Source organism: Otolemur garnettii, unplaced genomic scaffold (genome assembly GCF_000181295.1).
Source record: "Otolemur garnettii isolate 467f Iridium unplaced genomic scaffold, OtoGar3 scaffold00072, whole genome shotgun sequence".
NCBI classification, from domain to species: domain Eukaryota; kingdom Metazoa; phylum Chordata; class Mammalia; order Primates; family Galagidae; genus Otolemur; species Otolemur garnettii.
In genome coordinates this window covers 6,032,619-6,052,786 of record NW_003852467.1, presented here as the reverse complement: position 1 = coordinate 6,052,786, position 20,168 = coordinate 6,032,619, and the positions used below count along the sequence as shown (strand labels likewise).

Genomic DNA, 20,168 nt, shown 5'->3' with positions numbered 1-20,168 from the left:
ATGTTGAACTCACTGTTTCCTTGTTTCCATTACTTTTTTGGGTAAAACTTCATTGTGAATTGGAATTAACGGTGAATTGATAAAAAGGGCTCCAGAATATTCCTAACTAAAAGCATGCTTCTCTGGGGGAAAAAAATTTTTTTTTTTTAAATTAGCACCTCTACCTTAGTTTTTCTGGTGGGTGGAGGGAGAGAAAGACAGAGCAGGAAGGAGGAAGGAGGAAGGAAGGATGAGAGGGAAGGACAGCAGGCAGATTCAGTTATAATAATAAAGTCTCGCTTTAAAAGGTTGGACAGGGAAAACAGAATGACATGTGCTTTTCCTTAGCAGTTAAGTGTATGAGGGAAAGAAACAAGTTTCAAGTATAACGCAAATCTACCTTCAAAATACTAGTGAAGAAAATAACCATCACTCCATATTGAAAAGGTAACCGAACAAACTACAACGAATTAAACAGGTCATCATGAAGCTAAACGCACAGTAACTTGTAATTTAAAAGAAATAGCAGCAATTGAAAATCAAGAATCAACTCGAGACAATGTTGACAACACTCAGATAAAGGGCCTTCCATGAAAACTGCAGGAAGTTCAACTAATTGCCCGAGCAGACCCAGTAGGAGGTTGGTGCTACCTCTCCACTTTCCAAGGTAGCCAGCCACCTTTGTGAAAGGCTGAACTGGGCTGTCAGGACATACCTTCAGTTCTGGGAAAGGCTACCTCTGCTTATGAATACCAAACTGTAGTAACGTTTACAAAATACTTACTAGGGAGTATCCATCAGTCCAAAAAGGGTGTAAAATAATGTTTATGGAACCAAAGGGCCCTTAACTTGAGTACTAAACAAAAAGCCCAAGGAAACCTAAGGAAAGTAGGATTTGTAGGAGTTACTATAAGGATGGGAAATATAAAATGTTAATCAACTGACCCAGCGAATGCTGTCTAACCAGTTAAAAAGTCTCTTGGTATGGCATTTTAGTATATGCAGAGAAATGGACTCTCAAGAGTCTCTAAAATCTAATCCACAGATGCTTGGTTATAGACGAAGGGAAACCTTTTAATCCTGGCAGCATATTCTCATGTCCTCATATGCTTTAGATAATCATGCTAACACTTGGTGACAACTACTGTGTGTCCGCCACACTACCTAAGTGCTGTGCCTCCATTTAATGCTCCGAACCATTCCCAGGAGTTTAGGGGCCAGAAAGACTAAGAAATGTGCCTGCAGCTACACATCTAGCAAACAGTAGAAATGAGATTTGGACCCAGACAGTCTGGCTTTAGAGCCTATGCACCTAGTCACTTGTCAACTCAGTACTCAGGATATTCTGGAATGCTTTATTATATACAGGGTATCCATAAAGTTCATGTGCAATTAAAACTGTGGAACTAATTTAAATTGTACACAAACTTTATGGATACCCTGTGTATAAATATATACACATGAATATGTATACACATGCAGAGTGTCAAAAAATAGATAACACATTTTAAGAAATGAAAAAACTGCATTAAATATTTTCTGAGAAATGCATTGCTAGGTAATTTTGTCATTTGTGCAAATATTGTGGAGTGTACTTACAGAGACCTAGATGGTACAGCCTGCTACATGCCTAAGCTACAATGTATAGTCTATTAATATTACTCCTATATAGCAGGTTGCTGTGTTGGATACTGTAGGCAAATGTAACAGAATAGTAAGTATTTGTGTACCTAAACATAGGAAAGGCACAGAAAATTACACTCTAAAAGATAAAAAATGGTAGGCTTGGCACCTGTAGCACAGTGGTTACGGCACCAGCTGCACACACTGAGACTGGTGGGTTCGAACCCAGCTCTGGCCAGCTAAACCACAATGACAACTGCAACCAAAAAAAAAAAAAAAAAAAACTGAGCATTGTGGCAGGTGCCTGCAGTCCCAGATACTTGGGAGACTGAGGTAAGAGAATGGCTAAAGCCCAAGAATTTCAGGTTGCTGTGAGCTGTGATGCCACAGCACTCTACCAAGGGCGACACAGTGAGACTCTGTCTCAAAAAAAAAAAAAATAAAATAAAATATAAAAAATGGTAGACCTGTATAAAGCACTTACCATGAATGGAGCTTGTAGGTCTGGAAGTTGTTCTGAGTCACTGAGTGAGTGGGGAATGAATGGGAAGGCCTAGGGCATTATAGTAGACTGTCCACGTAAGGCTACACTGAACTTATGTAAATTGTCTTTCTTCAATAGTAAATTAACCTTAGCTTACTGTAACTTTTTGCTTTATAAAAGTTTTAATTTTTTTATCTTTTTGATTCTTTTGTAATAGCATTTAGCTTAAAACACAAACACATTGTACAGCCATATAAAATGATTTTATGTCTTCAGTCTATAAGCTTTTTTTCTGCTTGTAGATTTTTAAATATATTTACTTTTTTTTTTTAACCTTTTAAATGACTAGCAATGCAATAGGTTGTTTACACCAGTATTACCACAAGATGTGAGTAATGCATTGCCATGGGATGTTACAATGGCTACAATGTCACAAGGTGATAGGAATTTTTTTTTTTAAGATTTTAAAAAAATTTTTTGCAGGATTTTTTTTTTGTCCGGGGCTGGATTTGAACCCACCACCTCCGGTATATGGGGCCAGCATCCTACTCCTTGAGCCACAGGCATCACCCAAATGATAGGAATTTTTCAGTGTCCTTATCATCTTTTTTTAAACCTGTCATATATATGGTCTGTAGTTGACCAAAACATCATTATTTGGTGTATAACTTTATAGTTTTCACTCCTAAAAGTGTTTCTTGGGTTTTCTTTTTTTTTGAGACAGAGTCTTGCTATGTCACCCTCGGTCGAGTGCTGTGGCATCACAGCTCACAGCAACCTCAAACTCTTGGCTTAAGCGATTCTCTTGCCTCAGCCTCCTGAGTAGCTGAGACTACAGGTGCCCACCACAATGCCCAGCTATTTTTTTGTTGCAGTTGTCATTGTTGCTTAGCAGGCCTGAGCCAGGCTCAAACCTGCCAGCCTGGGTGTATGTGGCCGGTGCCCTACTTGTGTTACTTGGTTTTATTTGAAGACAGACTAGACACCTACATTAGGAATAGAATATTTTAAACAAAGATGTGGGTATGTGTGCACGCGAGCATGTGCATACACACACGTTTTGGGGTGGGGCATTCATTTATCTATGTCATCCTAGTATAATATCTAAAACTGATGTGAGAGGTCACATTAACACAGAAACATCTGAGTAGTTCAGTCTAGTATCTGAACTGTTTGAAACCATTGAAACCATAACATGATAATAGTTGAATGATGTAGAATATATTCATTTTGCTTCTCTGGGCCTCAGTTTTCTCATATGCAATAGGAGAGATGTGGACAATTCCCAAGGTTCCTTTGGGCAGTCGCATGCCTCCTTATGAGGGCAGGCTTAGCTTAACTAAGGGCATGAAGATCAATTTACTCTCTCAACAGGGCTATTTCCCTGAAATATGAAGGAGGAACAACCTGATGATACATGAATTGAAGCTGTATTTCTTTTTTTTTTTTTGAGACAGAGCCTCAAGCTGTCCCCTTGGGTAGAGTGCTGTTGCATCACAGCTCACAGCAACCTCCAACTCCTGGGCTCAAGCAAGTCTCCTGCCTCAGCTTCCCAAGTAGCTGCGACCACAGGTGCCCACCATAATGCCCGGCTATTTTTTGGTTGCAGCTGTCATTGATGTTTTTGGCAGGCCTGGGCTGGATTCGAACCTGCCACTTTAGGTTTATGTGGCCTTAGCCCCTTGAGCCACAGGCGCCCAGCCGAAGCTCTATTTCTAAAACAAACCAGTTACAACATTTTACTTCCTCCACTACCAAAAAGATCTGTTGACTGCAATAGGCTTCCACTGTAGAAATATACCCTGCTGCCTCATTTCACATCAGGGAAGAGACCACTGTCAAGGCCATAAATTTATAGTGAATATCCCTCTTTAATAGCCATAGATATGACTTCATTTCCCAGCTTGGTGGATAATTCTTTGAAGGACCTATGCTGATTTTAAATGCCCCCCAATTTTTATTTAGATGTGATAGATGATTTCCTTTTTCTTTTTATTTAGCTAGTGACGAGGGACATGTGCTGAGAAAACCTTTAAAAGATCATCCAGAGAGGCCACATACGGCAGCTCATACCTATAATCCTAGCACTCACTCTGGGAGGCCAAAGCAGGTGGATTGCCTGAGCTCGCAGGTTTGAGACCAGCCTGAGCCAGGGCAAGACCTCATCTCTAAAAAAGTAGCTGGCCATTGTGGCGGGTGCCTGTGGTTCCAGCTACTTGAGAGGCTGAGGCAAGAGAATTGCTTAAGCTAAGAGTTTGAGGTTGCTGTGACCTATGATGCCACAACACTCTATCAAGGGTGACAAAGTGAGACTGTTTCCAAAAAAAAAAAATCATCCAAGGGTTGTGACACATGAAAACTGTACCTCTCTTCCTGCCACTATCAGGCCCTTGTCTGACTCAAAAAATTCAGTACCATTCTAACTGCACCAACTTGAAAAAAAGTAAGTTTTCCAGTTGGTGACAAGGGGAAACACTGGAAATAAAATCTGCGATGCAAGGAATGCATTTGTAGGCCAAATAAGTACTTTACTACCATTTCTGTAGGCTCCGCAGGTAGAAATAGCAGCCTTTGAATGCAGACGTGCTGAAGGAGCCAGCCCAGCCCCATTCTCAAGGTCTCATATTTCATACAAAGGGCAGGGGGCATTTTCACTCCTGTTATCTTTTCCCACAGCAAATATTGTACTTTTCTGCATCTTGCACAATGAAAGGCCAGGTGACCTCCACAGCGCCTGGCTGAGGAATATCAGACCAAGGCCAGGATGTGTATTCTAAAGTATGTAAAATAGAATGGATTCATTCAGCCTGATTACAAACTACTACAAAGTTGATAAGCTCTCAAAATCTAATATAGACCTCATCTGGCGCCATACATACAGAATACCCACAACATTCTACTAGAAACATCCAATTTGTCTATACATCAAACTCATTCTGCTTCCCCCCAAATCTGGTTGTCTCTCCTATGTCTCCTGTTTTGTTATGCCTTCTCTTTCTCAGGATCCAGGAGAACTGCCTGCTGTTTCATCTTTAGAGGCTGCAAAGCAGAAGTTTCAGAAACTACATATTTGAGGATGAGGTGGCAAATGTGGGGGTGGGCTTAATGACCTAAGAACCAAGCTCTTCTACCAGGTTAGGAATTTTAAGATCGCAGACATGTTATTCAGCCACTTAAACGCCCCCCAAAGCCTGTCCATTCTGTTCTCTTAGGAATATTGGTGAAGATTAAGTGAGAACTCACGTAACCAAAGGTAAAGATTTGTTAGTTGCGACGGTAACAATATTATTTATAAGGTTATAATACCTACATGGTAGGTATAAATGTTAGAGAGAAACTGTTTCATGGTCATGAAAATAGCTAGCTATGTGCACTTCTGGAACCAGATTAGGAAAGATCTGAGAGTTAAACAGAGTAATTAGGATTTATTCAGTGGACAATGGAAAGAAATGGAAGGTTTTTAAGGATAATGTCATACAGTGAAAAGCAGGATGAGAGCAGGAAGACCCATGAGAGCAGCTGGGGTGTGGAATGGAGGCTTGCAAGGAAGCTGTGCAATGATCTATGCATGGGGTGGAAAGGCCTGGAAACAGAACAAGAGCAGCAATGGAAAGAAATCAAACAAAAGATATCTCTTCCCTTGTAAAACAACAAAAAAAGGGATATTCTCTAAGCATTATAAAATGTTTAAAGGGGAAAAAGTAGCACTTTACCATTTTTCCCCCTTTTACAAATTAAAAAAAAATTTTTTTAGAGATAGGGTCTTGTGTTCCTTGAGCTGGCCTTAACGTGATCCTTCCAACTCATCCTCCCAAGAAGCTGGGACTACAGGTGCACATCATTATGTCCAGCAATCTTTTTCTACATTTAAATGTTCAAATCAGAAAATTCAGAAAATACAGAATATATAGTAGAGAGAAAACAAAAAGCTTTTACTGCTGTTGTTACCATAGTTCATAGCTTGATTGATTTCCTCCCAATCTCACAAAAGATATTTCAAAGAGCTAGGAGAAGCTCTTTGAAGCTTCAGGCATGTGGCTCATGCATGTAATCCTAGCACTCTGGGAGGCCAAGGTGCATGGATTGCTTGAGCTCAGGAGTTCAAGACCAGCCTGAGCAAGAGTAAGACCCCATCTCTACTAAAAATAGAAAAACTGAAGCAAGAGGATTGCTCTGAGCCCAAAAATCAAAGGTTGCTGTGCGCTATGATGCCACAGGGCAACAGCTCGAGACTCTGTCTCAAAAAAATAAATAAAAAAAGAGCTTGGAGACAAGTAAGCTAGCCAAGGGGCATTCAAGAAATATGCAGGGATGGACTGAGTTCAAAGTTTTGACACTGAGAAGAGAGTGTTGCAATTATAGAGACAGGAAAGTAACCTGAGATGCCCGTAAGAAGGGGAGAGGATCCAGTGAAAGGATGCAACAAGCAGAGGTGGGATGGGCTAGTCTCCTGATAGGAGGGGCAGCACCAGGGAAAACAGAGCTTCTGCTCAGCAGCCCCTTCGCCTGACAACCAAATCCAAGGCCAGAGGCTGCAGTTGGAGGGTGGTGGTGGTGGCTGCCTGATAAGTTGGTCTAGCCAGCCCTGAATATGCTCCTCTGCAGCAAGGACCATCACTGAATAAAGAAGCCTGGCAACAGTTCTGTTTGGACTCGGCCTCAACCCCAGGCACAATATACACACATAAGTGTTCATATATACGTTATGTGTGAATATATGTGAATATGTGTGTGTGTTTCACAACCAGAATGCAGACAGTAACTGAAACTTGATTAAAGGGGAAATAATGGGAAAAAAACATTATTTTTTTATAGTGTTAGAGACAAAAATATAAAAAAGAAAGAAAAGAAAAAGCTTCTATCATTGCAAGCTATTTTATAACTGGATTTTAAAAACCAAAATGAGTCACGATCACATGTGGCCATAAATGTTCACTGTATTAAAGTTACTTGTGTCTACACTCTGGAGTAGAAATATTAATATGGCAAAGTGTAAAAAAAATCTAGTGACAGTCTACTCAAATTGTGGATGGTTTGAGTATGTGATGAAAATGCATTTATTTCTCTACATCTATTTTATATTTACAGTGAACCTGCCATAATTTTGGCAAAATAACCCAAGTAGTATTTCCCACTCTACTTAAGTTAGTTTATTATGTGTGCATTCAACTTGCCCAATCAACTATTAAATAAATACTTAAACTGTTTTAAGTATCTACATATTCACAGCATTCTGCTCAGGACGTCTTCTAGTCTTCTGTAGTTTCATCCTAATTTGTGGTCAAAGACTTCTAGATCAGTTAGCTCTACAGCTAGTTCCATTTTGTCAATCTCAGCCATTGTTAACGAGATCAGAATGGATTGAGAACCCCTATATATACTAGCTGTTAGCATTTGGAAAAACACCACAAAAACACTATGAATAACGTGTTACTGCTGATATCTTACTCCTTCAGTGCTGGTGGCATTACAATCAGAAACAACTTTTGAAGAAAAGTCATCTGATAATATATATATCTCAAAAATCACAACATTTATATTCTTTTGTCTAGTAACCACACTCCTGAGAATTTATCTTAAGGAAAAAACTTTAAAGAAAAAAGCTAAATGCCCGAAGATGTTCATTGTAGCATCACCTACCTTATCAAAACTAGAAATCAGGCCTATAATCCTAGCCAAGGTAGGTGGACTGCCTGAGCTTAGCAGTTTGAGACCATCCTGAGCAAGAGCGAGACCCCATCTCTATTAAAAATAGAAAAACTAGCAGGGCACTATGGTGGGTACCTATAGTCTCAGTTAATTGGGAGGTTGATACAAGAGGATCGCTTGAGCCTAAGAGTTTGAGGTGGCTGTGAGCTAATAAGATGCCATAGCACTCTACCAAGGGCAACAGAGTGAGATTCTTTCTCAAAAAAAAAAAAAAAAAAAAGAAAGAAAGAAAGAAAAAGAAACCACCTAAATGTCTATCAGTGGACTGCTCAGGCATTTGGGAAGAAGAGCATGTTTCTGGGGCACTGATTATAGTGTGGCTAAGGCAGGACAGAGAAAAAGCAATGGGGCCCGGTAAGAAAGAGAATGGACACGGACAAGCATGGTGGAGTACACTCCACTAGCATAAAGAAGAGCAGAGTACAAACCTCTGACCTTATTGTACACCCTGGGGAACGCCATAGGGGCCTTGGAATAATAAAGGAATGCTATCAAGGACATTTTTTGAAAACATGCAATAGCCATGCTAATGATTTACCAACAGCAATTGAAAAAGAGGCTATAATGACAGAATTAGGGGGAAAACTGAGAGACTCTGCCTACAAAACCTATAAAGGTAATTTTTTTTTAATTTACAAAGTATTTTTGTGGCTGGAGATTTTATTTCGTCCCTCACTAAACCACTCCCATCTCTCCCAGCACCTTAGTAATCGCGGAGTTCCTGGTGCAGATGGAAATTTTGGTTTCTTCCTTTGCACTGTCTTAGCTCCCAAAACCCAGAGTCCAAGAAACTGCTTCTTACCCCAAAATCTCAAATACCCCAAATCCCACATCCACTGTCTACAAAACAGCTAATGTGAGAAACTGAAGTTCTGTGGGTTTGGTTTTTCATTAACTTCTATAACACAAAAGAATAAATATGTTACTTAAAGGTGAATAACTTACAAATTGGAAGCAGCTCCTGACGCTCGGCTCGATGTTACTGCCCCCAAAGGATGCAACTTCACCCAACTGTCTTGGGATTTGAATAGAATCATGCAGAAGAAGGCCCAGCCTGCGCTGGTCGCAAAATCCTGTTGAACTTGCCACTTGCTTGAAAAGGTCTACAAAAGGAAGGAGAAAATCGCAACAATCAAAATACAGCACCAAGTAGATGCTAGCAGAACATAACATCTGACTCTACTCCAGTCCAATATTTCCACAGAGAGAGGTTGCTTCTAATTTGTGTTAATCCAGATATTTATTATTTTAAGCACAAAGTTAATCACCCCTGTGTACATATGAAATGCAACAACTACAACCCTATAAGAAATACAAATTTACATGTACCCTTGACCACTGAATTTTTCTTAAGCCAGAATACAATTTCTTGGGAAATATTATACATATATATTATATCATTTATATACAATATATTATATATATCTGTATATACATACTGTAACCACTATCATAAAATAAATGTTTTAGTATCAAGAGACATACAACTGGCCCAAAGCCTCATCCCTTTCGTTCATCACAGATTTAAGAATGTATGACAATTTGGCTTGGTGCCTATAGCTCAAGTGGCTAAGGTGCCAGCCACATATACCAGAGCTGGCTGGTTCGAATCCAGCCGGGCCTGCCAAACAATAATGACAACTACAACAAAAAAAAAGCTGGGCATTGTGGCAGGAGCCTGTAGTCCCAGCTACTTGGGAGGCTGAGGCAAGAGAATCGCTTAAGCCCAGGAGTTGGAGGTTGCTGTGAGCTGAGATGCCACAGCATTCTACCCAGGGTGACAGTTTGAGGCTCTGTCTCAAAATATATATATTATATATTAATATTATATATATTTTATATATATATGAAAGAATGTATGACAATTTGGACTTCTTTATGGAGTTATAAGATCTTTGAGCATCTACCCCATCAAGTAAGTATTCCTACAGGATTGTGTGCAGATTTGAAATTAGCTCATATCATGCGACACTGTCATTAATTTAGTACGTGTCCATCTTTTTGGCAGGAGAGTGATATTCTCTTAAAGGTAGGGAACACATCTGGGTCAACTGTGGGCCAGAAGAATCTAGAGTAGAATAGCAGTAGCCAGGGGCTAGCTAGCAGGTGCCCAATGTATATGGCTGCCAGGATGAATAAATATACCAAACGCTTGCAACGTATGTTTCGTCCTCAGAAATAAAATCCTTTTAATTATACCTTACATTCACCTAAGAAGTTGCCAAAAAGAAAAAAAGTAAATCCAAGAAAGCTTTTCGTAACTAAAAGCACACTTTAAACTCTAGGAAATTAAATATTACAACTAGGTTTCTAAGATGACACTCATAAAATTGAGATCCCATGCACAGCTTTTTACCATTTCTCTGACACATACATAGATGTTTATTTTCAAAGTTATGAATTATTTTCAAACATGTCCCTTTGAAGTTAGTTATTTTTGTTTTACCAACCACAAAACATATTCCCTGTGGTAGCTATTTGAAACACAGGCTCGAAGCTCCCTTGATGATTCAATTTAGTATTTATAATGTGCTGGTAACGACACTATTGATAAGATTAGATTAAAAACTAAGCTATAATAAGTAACTCCAATGTTAAAGAAGGAAAGCACACAGAAATATCCTGTCTTATCCAAAATACATTTTCAACTGGTTAACAAAAGCTGTTATTTTTCTTTGGTTCTTAGGATGAGAAAACGCCAGTGGAAACTACATAAAAGTGAGAGCTAAAATGGCTTGTGTACTTTGTGGCTTACTCCTGGAGGAGAATTGAGCAGAGGACGCGGAGTGGCTTCAGAGGAAGTCAATCTCTTTTGTCTCCTGCCTGTCTTAAGCTTAGCACATCTCCTCACATGTGCAGCTGGGCCTTAGGGGAAAAGAGAAGGCAAAATAGGCTAGATTTGTTTAATATTTTTACTGAAAAAATTGCTTATGAGCATTTGAAGGGGAAAGCCAAATACGGTCCTTCATAATGGGAACAGATGGTCACCTGGTCATCTAAACCATCACTCCTTTGGCATTTGCTTTTAATTTGGATGGAAAAATTTTAAACAGAAGAACTCAATGGCTACTTAAAAAGTAATTCTATAGGGTGGTTTGTGCCCTTTAAGAAACAGCAAGATATCCATCTCTCAAATAATGTTGGTGATGTCACAGAACTGGGTGTGTCAGTACAACGTGCCATAGATGACTATAAAATAATGTTTCTTGAACATGAATGACAGTATTCCTTAAATAAGAATCCAACGAGAAGGGAAGTGCAGGGATCAACCTTTTTGCATTTATTCTTCTGACTTACAGAAAGAGGTTAGCAAATCAGACTTTATCCCCTAGGAACATGTGTTTTACTCAGACGCAGTCAATGTAATGTAAAATAATCCTCAGACTCGGAGAAGTGAATCCTCATGCTCTATTTAAAGACCGGCAATTTAATGTTTGACAGGGAATGGCACAAAAAAATTTTACGACAATCTAAAAGCAATTCTACATCTTACATGAGGAATCTGCTGTCAAATAAGAACAGTATGTCATTTCCTATTCAAGAAGTGGAGTAATTAGCCAGCATTAATAGAAGAATACAGAGTTAGTATACATGACTTACATCTGTACTTGTCTTCCAAATGTGCTTTGCACAGGGAAATGATGCCAGTTTTAAAAGACAGGACACGGATCCTCCCTGTTCTTCCCCTATTACGAAGAATCAAACCAGAAACAATTATTGACACCTTCATAGAGAATTAAACACCTCTAGTTAAGAATAACACCCTAAATTTAAAAAAAAAGAAAGAAAAGAAGATAGCCTTGGATATGGGAACTCTGTACACTATTGTTTTATTAATGGTAAGAATGTAGGCTGGGCATGGTGGCTCCACTTATAATCCTAGCACTTTGGGGGGCTGAGGTGGAAGGATTAGACTGCTTGAGGTCAGGTGTCTGACAACAGCCTGAGCAAGAGTGAGATCTCATCGCTACAAAAAAATAGAAAAATTGGCCAGGTGTGATCACACACACCTGTAGCCTTAGCTACTTGTGAGGCTGAGGCAGGAGGATTGCTTGAGCCCAGGAATTTGAGGTTGCAGTGAGTTACGATGATGCCACTGCATTCTAGGCTGAGGCAACTGAGCAAGACCCAATCTCAAAAAAATAGAAATGAAAAATAAAAAAGAATCTAGAATACAATAGAATTTGACCAACTCAACCAATGAATGTTTACCAAATTTTCAATTTTTGTTGTTTTTTTTTTTCTTTTGAGACAGAGTCTCACTCTGTTGCCTAAGCTAGAATACCTGGCCTCATTCTAGCTCAATGCAACCTCAAACTCCTAGGCTCAAATGATCTTCCTGCCTCAGCCTCCAGAGTAGCTAGGACTATAGGCATGTGCTACCATGCCTGGCTAATTTTTTAAAAACTTTTTCTATTTTTAACAGATAGGGTCTCACTCTTGCTCGGACAGTACAGAACAGACAGTTTCATTTAACTTTTTCAAAAGTTAAATCATGCTGTCTTACAACCATTAAAATTTTTTTTTCGCTTGAAAGTCATGTACTACGGTCATATTTCTGGTTCATTGTATAGTATTCTCTACCACTTATTTGCTTGTTTGTTTGTTATATTTATTGAGACAGAGTTTTACTCTGTTGCCCCAGGCAGAGTGCCATAGTGTCATAGCTCACAGCAACCTCAAACTCTTGGGATCAAGCAATCCTCTTGTCTCAGCCTCCTGAGAAGCTGGGACTACAGATGCCCACTACCACACCTGGCTTGTGTTTCCATTTTTAGTAGAGATGGGGTCTTGCTCTTGCATAGGTTGGTCTCAGAACACATGAGCTCAGGTGATCTATCCACCTTAGCCTCCCAGAGTGCTAGAGTTACAGGCATGAGCCACTGTGCCCGGCTTTTTCTTAAAGGCTTGTCTTGAACTCCTGACCTCAGGTGATCCTCCCACCTGGGCCTCCCACAGTGTTGTGATTACAGGCCTGAGCGACCACACCTAGCCTAAATTTTTAATTCTTAAAAGCCCTTACTTGAACTATAAGAATAGTTCTGTATAAAACAGAGGGGAAAAATCCTTCTAGTCTCCTATGGAGATCCACCTTGGTTTAAGTAAGTAGAAGAATTACTGCTAGGCACTAAGCTATTTTGGTTACTGAAGCAAATTACCTGCTTTGGTTACTGAAGCCCCCCCAGCCCAAATGACCAATAACTAACTGTTCTCTCTTAAACATTCTTTCAGATTTTCATCAGACTGCCCCTTATTAAGAAGAAAATTAATCTCTTCAGGCCATATGACACAGAATATAAAATACTCTCATCTCCATAAGAAAAATGACACACTCTATTAGAGAACAGTAAAATATATACTCTAAAATAGAAATTTATAAGTAACGCGTTGCTCTATCAATGTTTTAATGTAGATATGCTTTCACTCTACATATAGAAAGCTGAAATAAAACATTTCACATAACAAATTTATTGACAAGCTTATTTTATCCATGGGAAAAAAGAAAAATGAAAAGTTTTCCATTTCATAGAAAATGTCTCTCAATAATTTTTCAGCTTTCTATTTTATTATGGAATGCACTGGGATTATTAGTTTAGAAAAGAGTTTAGAATAATTCTTCCATTGCACTTACAAATCACAAAGTATAGGGCCCAACTGCAGTTATTTTCAGTGAACGATATGTTCAACTTTCAACGAGTATAATTTATTAAATCCCTCAGTCAAAGAGGAATCCTGGACCCTGAAGCATTAACAAAAGATCTTCTTATCTTTTTCCCTCATAAGAAAAACCAAATGAAGTTTGACAAATAAACTTTGTATAGAAACCCAGGTCACCAAGGAGTTACTGTTATTCCCCCACAATTTTTAGGTGGGTAGAATATAAGTTATATATTCAGAATCCATTTATGTATCATCTGGAAAGAAAACAGCCAAAATATATTTACTTGAGGGGAAATCTGAATACAAACACTCATCAAAACAAATGTAAATGTAATTTATAATTAAAATCTAACATGCTTAAGGACTTGGTACATAATTATCATGAATTCAACACCAGGTGGTCCTGAAATTTAAAAAGCATTACCTTCTCAAAGTAACAAAGATTAAAAAGTATACATTTGAATGAAAAAGATGGTAAAAGTCTACAGTGGAGGCAAAAGGCAAAGTAGTTGATATACAACTCCTTTCAGAAAACTTCTCCAGATTTCCAAATGGGAATCTGTCCTTGATGTGTGTGAAATGGGGCGTGTAATAATTTTGAAGTCTAGGAGGAATTCAGTCAAAATCAAGACCAATTCTTTCCGATCTCTTCCTCAATTGTCTTCACTAAGCTCTATAAAGTAATTAGAACTGGGGGTACCTCCTGCAATCTTAAAAGAAATAAACAATTGCACTCTGAGAGAGAGTGATAAATGGAGGTGCCAAACTGAAACTTCATTGAATCTGATTAAAAAACAAATAAACAAAAAAAGAACACAGAAAAACTTCTTCAGTTTAAGGAGCTGAATTTGCTGCATTAAAGGCTTGTTTCATTTTGTTTGGTCTATCAATTCATAATCTCATAAAATTCTCCTAAGTATCAGCTAAGACAATTCTGATCTGGTGACAGGTGTGCCAGCATCTCTAGGAATGCATCCATTTCTGCCATTGGGAGAGAGCAACACCCCAAGTGCATGGAGGAATTCCAAAAGATGTGGGTGAGAAAGAGAACGAACCAATGGCTACACATTGACTCATTCTACTATTTGAAAAATGAATGTCTTGGGGTTTTGTTTGTTTTCTAATCTGAGAGCAATCTATTTTCCGGTTCTTACCTTTCAGCTTATCAAAATATTTTTCAAGTCATATAAATGCAGGAGTGATTTGTCACAGGGATAGCATTAGGTCCACAGCTTCTGGGGCCTTGTTGTAATGCTAATCACACTGTCCCCATTCTGTAAGCTAAGCCTCCTATGACAGAGCCCGGAAAAAAAAATTGCTATACATACGTATCATACACATTCAGCAGCCAGTTGAGACACATATCCACGCAGAGAGGGACGTTGACCAAATTGTTGTGCTCTTGCTCTAGGCGATCATAAATAGTGGTCAAACAATTAATGATCTGCAGGATATCCATGGGCTGGTCATTTTGTTTGAGGTTGTGCTGGTCCAAGGCATCGCACGCAGCTGACAGGCTCAAGAGATCCACTGCAAAAGCCACATAAAATCATAAATGATTCAAAGGGTAAAATCCTTCCTTTTGCTTTGAGAATCCTTGTTAGGGATGTCTTATACACTCTAGTAAACATCAAACCCAAACCCTACCCTCTTTTAAAGGTGTTTTACTTCCATCCCTTCGCTCCAAGTGATGAGTTTGGCCAATATTCAGGGTCTGAGTGGGTTCTCAAATCCCACTACTATTGAGTGAAGGTGTGGGCAAAGAGACAATTCCCATCCCCGAATTACTGCTATCCTGTTCTATAGGAACAAAATCCATTCCAGGTGATTAAGAAAAAAAAAACATTTTAGAGATTCTGATGACACTTTCTTGTATTAGTATTAGAGAAAGATCAGTTAGATTAATCTGTATGGTAAGGTTTGTGTAAACACTACTTTTAGCTGTGTATTTATCACCATTATGCATTTTTCTCCTTGAAATATCCGTCACTTCTGTGTCTGCTACCACAACATTAGGTGAAAAAAAAAAGATCACTAAATTTTTTCTATAGGCAAACTGAAGTAACTGCATACTCTGTCCAGCTTTTAGAGTTGAGGCTCATTTATTTCTCCTTTCACCTTAAAATTGTATTTTATGGTGTACTTTTCAAGTCCTCTAAGAACTTTATAAGGCTGGAGGGGGGAGTCCCTTGATCTGAGCTGGGATTTAATCATCTGCTAAAAGACACAAATTTAACAAAAGTGAAACTTCAACCTTGCCCAACATCAGCAAATCCCAAGCTTTATTACCAAGTGTCATGAAAAGATGCTTTTCTCTAAAGCCAATTCATTAGCCAAATTAGAAATGCAACAACATGGCTTTTATACCACTGTTCACACCTACGCTCTGGTCCGAATTCTCAGTCCTTTGAGACAAGGAATCAATGCTAATTAAGTAAATCTCTCACACATCCAGGGGGAAAGGGCAATGCAATTATAAATCCAGCTTCAGATAAACACGGGTCAGCCTAGTCGGTAAACTGCTTTCTTGGTAATAAAGCAATGCAAATTTAAGGCTTTACTGTATTTTACTAGTTATTTGTAGCTAGTTCTAATTAAATATTAGGAAACAAACAAAAATAGTGGTTAAGACCTATGGAACGTACATTTTGCTCTTCTACAAAAGGAAAACAGAAAATTTCCAGAGTCTCCTTGGAAGCATGAAGGAGAGATCTGGTGGTGGCAACAGCAGTTTTCTTTTTTTGTCTTTTATCTCAGTGAGTAAAGCTCTGTGTTACCCTGTACTAGTTTCCCTAAAATGTCCTGGACTGGCATTCCTTCTATGGAAGGGAAGGCCTCTTTTGCTTTGAAATATTCTCGAGAGAGAGAAATGACCTCTTTCCATGGAAGCCAAGACTTTGTTTAGGGTGGCTGAAAGGCACGTAATTTGGGAGACTGATCTGAGAAGGACTCAGGTGGGGAAAAGAGTAAAGAACAAACAAAAATAACAGTGCACGCTGCCTGAACCACGTGAGGAGGACGAGACTGAATGGAGACTGCACGGGAGGCTGCAGGGACAAAAGACTCAAATGTTCATTCTCTGTCTCTTCCCTGTGCTTCACTTCCTTGGGGGGCACATTTTCAAGTGCAGGTAGTGAGAACACTTAGAAACACGGCATCCCAGTTCCACTGTTGCAAGAGAAGAAGGGATTTCTTCCAAAACCCAATATTCCCAAGATGTTTCCTTACATATTGAAGGAAGCCATGGGTGGCTTGAAGGTTTTTGTTTCCTTTTTTGTTATTATGCTTTAATCATTACAAATGTTTTGCTTCCGATTCAAGGAAATAAGAACAAGTGAGAATTTGTAGACTTAATCCAGTATTAAGAGTCTAATTTACCCATGTGAGGGAAACAAACACAAAGCATAACTGCAGGAATTTCATTGTATTGGGTCTGCTCTCATCTCTGTACAGGTGAATGGGTAACACATAGAACACAAAATTTGGAGTATAAACAGCTCCAGAGGGGGGCAAAGCAATTTGAAATTATGGGAGCAGAAGATGGCACAGTTAAAAGAGAAATATTGCACAGTGTGCTCTGCTAAAACCGGACACAGTTAAACACGAGAACAATCTGTCATGGAAGATTGAAGATCACATTTCCCAAAACAAACATTATCAAACAGAACTCCACTTTCACGGAACCATTTTAACTTCTACTTAGGTACACAGAGCCCATGCTATGGGCCTAAAGAGAGGTGAGAAAATCAATAGAGACAATTTAATTGCCACACAGACATATGCTTTTCAAAATAAGCATCTTAAATACACTGAGATTTTTTTTGACAAGACATTAACCATAATGATTACTTATTTCTAAAAGTTTCAGTAAGCATGGTGCGGAACCTTTAGATCAGTGGCTAGGGCGCCAGCCATATACACTGGAGCTGGCGGGTTCAAATCCAGCCTGGGGCCTGCCAAACAACAATGGCAACTACAACCAAAAAATAGTCGGGTGTTGTGGCAGGTGCCTGTAGTCCCAGCTACTTGGGAGGCTGAGGCGAGAGAATTGCTTAAGCCCAAGAGTTGGAGGCTGCTGTGAGCTGTGATGACACAGCACTCTACCGATGGTGACATAGTAAGACTCTGTCTCAAAAAAAAAAAAAGTTTCAATAAGCAACCAGCAGACACAGTTTTGTGAAACTATCTTTTTTTCTCAAGCTAGGAATTTCCATTTGAAAAAAATATATATATTCTCTAGCATCTTCCCTAGCGGATATATTTTTAAAGTCATAGAAAGACCAGGGATTCTAATGTACCTTCTCTTTCAAAAATATTTTTTAATGTAGAGGATGCTATAGACTTTGAAACCATTGAAGAACAGGGACCATTTGGTGGCGTCCCTCATGGGCATGAGGGCTATGGGGATAAGAGAGGGTGGGGACAGGACCAAAATCACTAGCTCTCCAGGATCCTCTTGGGTTGCAGAGAAAGCCAACAATGATGAGAGAGGGAAGACTGAAGCACAGGATCTCACTAGTAGTTTGGGTTGTGCCTAATCATACTTTCAACCTTCTACGTTCAAATGCGAATTATCTTCTCTCCTACGCACGCTTACAAATGTAGAGCTGAGACAGATCTATTTTTCCTTATAGAATCATAGACTTTTAGAACTAGAAAGCACCTTTGTAATCACTTTTCTGTTGAGAAAACTGAGAGCAGAGATGTAGAGACTTTCTCTCGGTGTTATGGCAGGACACCTGTGTTTCCCTGATTTCTCAGGGAGCTATACACTGCAAGGGGCAAGGTGGGTGGCAGAAGGTCACTTTTCTGACTTTACAGAAAAGTAGAACCAGTCTGCATTCTATACTAATGACAATAGAGGGAGAAAAGAGAACTACCACAAGTTAGTGGAGGGAAAAGGCCCCATGATGCTCATACAACCCTGAACTCATCCTATGGGTCAACGTGGATATACTCTGTTGATATATAAATAATTCTGTGACCTAATTAGCATAAACAGAGAAAGGAGGGGATGATGGTAGAACTACTGTCTATCTGCTGACTTTTCTTGTCCAGGCAGCAGAATGTGCTTGGGGAAAGAGGAGACATTTTCTTTCTGAGACAGAGTCTCACTTTGTCACCCTCGGTGGAGTGCTATAGTAGGATAGCTCACAGCAACCTCAAACTCTTCGGCTCAAGCAATTCTCTTGCCTCAGCCTCCAGAGTAGCTGGGACTACAGGCAACCACCACAATGCCTGGCTATTTTTATTTTATTTTATTTTATTTTTTGAGACAGGAGCCTCAAGCTGTCCCCCTGGGTAGAGTGCTATGGCATCACAGCTCAGCAACCTCCAACTCCTGGGCTCAAGGGAGTCTTCTGCCTGAGACGCTGGGACCACAGGTGCCCGCCACAACGCCCGGCTATTTTTTGGTTGCAGCCGTCATTGTCGTTTGGCAGGCCCGGGCTGGATTCGAACCCGCCACCTTGGGTGTACGTGGCTGGGATGAGGTGTTCTTGCTCAGGCTGGTCTTGAACTCACGCCTTCAGGCAATCCACCTGCCTCAGCCTCCCAGACTATTGTTGACTTCACACCTTTCTACAAACAGCTTACACCTAAGGCTGAAAGATTTCCCAAGCAAATCTTTTGCACAGCAAGAAAGTCAACTGGGCTGGGAAGGGTGGCTCACACCTGTAATTCTAGCACTCTAGCGTGCTGAGGCCTGTGGATTGCTGGAGTTCAGAGATCAGCCTGAGCAAAAGTAAGAGCAAGGCCCTGTCTTTACCAAAAACAAAAACTAGCCGAATATCATGGTGGGCACCTGTCGTCTCAGCTACTTGGGAGGCTGAGGCAAGGAGATCTCTTGAACCCAAGAGTTTGAGGTTGCTGTGAACTATGATGATAGAGTGAGACTGTCAAGAGGAAAGAGAAAAGGAAAAGGAAAAGAATAGAAAGTCAATGCACAATGGTGTATTTATTTGCACAGTGACAGAAGGTCAAAGGTTGAAAGGGTTAATTCCAGAGGGTCTGGAGTCAGCATGAGATGTTTTGCTAAAATACCTACACAGCGCACATTCCTGCTCAAAACAATGAAAACAAGTGACTTATGTGTTCATGTGTAGCCATGGGTTACAGGTTATCACCACTGTTTACTGCTAACAGTAACACTGACCAGTTTTACTCAGTCTTGGTGAAACATGCAGAAGCACTGAGTTTGGGGCTGCCTACATAGGAAAAATATTCCTAGGTTACCCCCAGGATATGAGAAACCTTGGCTGAACCGCTAATTTGTGCTCCCTGGTTTCCAAGGTGTTTTGTGCTTATATCGGTGGCTCCATTCAAGAGAGAAAATGCAGCCTTGCAGAGAGAGGGCAATTAGACTTAGAACCTGCCTCTCTGCACCCTATGCTAGGAGGCAGCCTGTGGCTATGATGCATACTTGCATTTGAAATGTTGTTAGTGTTATTTTATCCTTTCCTGCAATGAATTGTAGATTTGTAAACATTGTCGTTTGGGGTCCTGCAAGTCCTCTTTAGCAAATATACTCTCACTGCCACGATCAGTGTAGTCAGTGTCAGTAGTGAGATTATTTAGAAGACTCCCAACTCATTATTATAGCTACAAAACACAACTATGGCATTATTTAGATAGCAAAAAGATGATTCACACAAAAGAGAAAAATGAACCATTCATGCTGGTTGCCAAGCGACCCTTGGTTTGAAGAAGCACA

At 39.7% G+C, this 20,168-nt stretch overlaps 1 protein-coding gene across 3 annotated transcripts in view; it reads right to left on the bottom strand.

Annotated features, from left to right (window-relative positions):
• Positions 1 to 20,168, bottom strand: part of DMD (dystrophin) — a 2,307,273-nt gene that overhangs the window by 94,072 nt on the left and 2,193,033 nt on the right. For all 3 annotated transcript variants that reach the window (XM_023515448.1, XM_023515449.1, XM_012807596.2), the window contains 3 exons: positions 14,785 to 14,986; positions 11,396 to 11,481; positions 8,741 to 8,898 (listed from right to left, as the gene is read on the bottom strand). In XM_023515448.1, the coding sequence (XP_023371216.1) occupies positions 8,741 to 8,898; positions 11,396 to 11,481; positions 14,785 to 14,986 (446 nt within the window). The remainder of the gene's footprint in view (positions 1 to 8,740; positions 8,899 to 11,395; positions 11,482 to 14,784; positions 14,987 to 20,168) is intronic.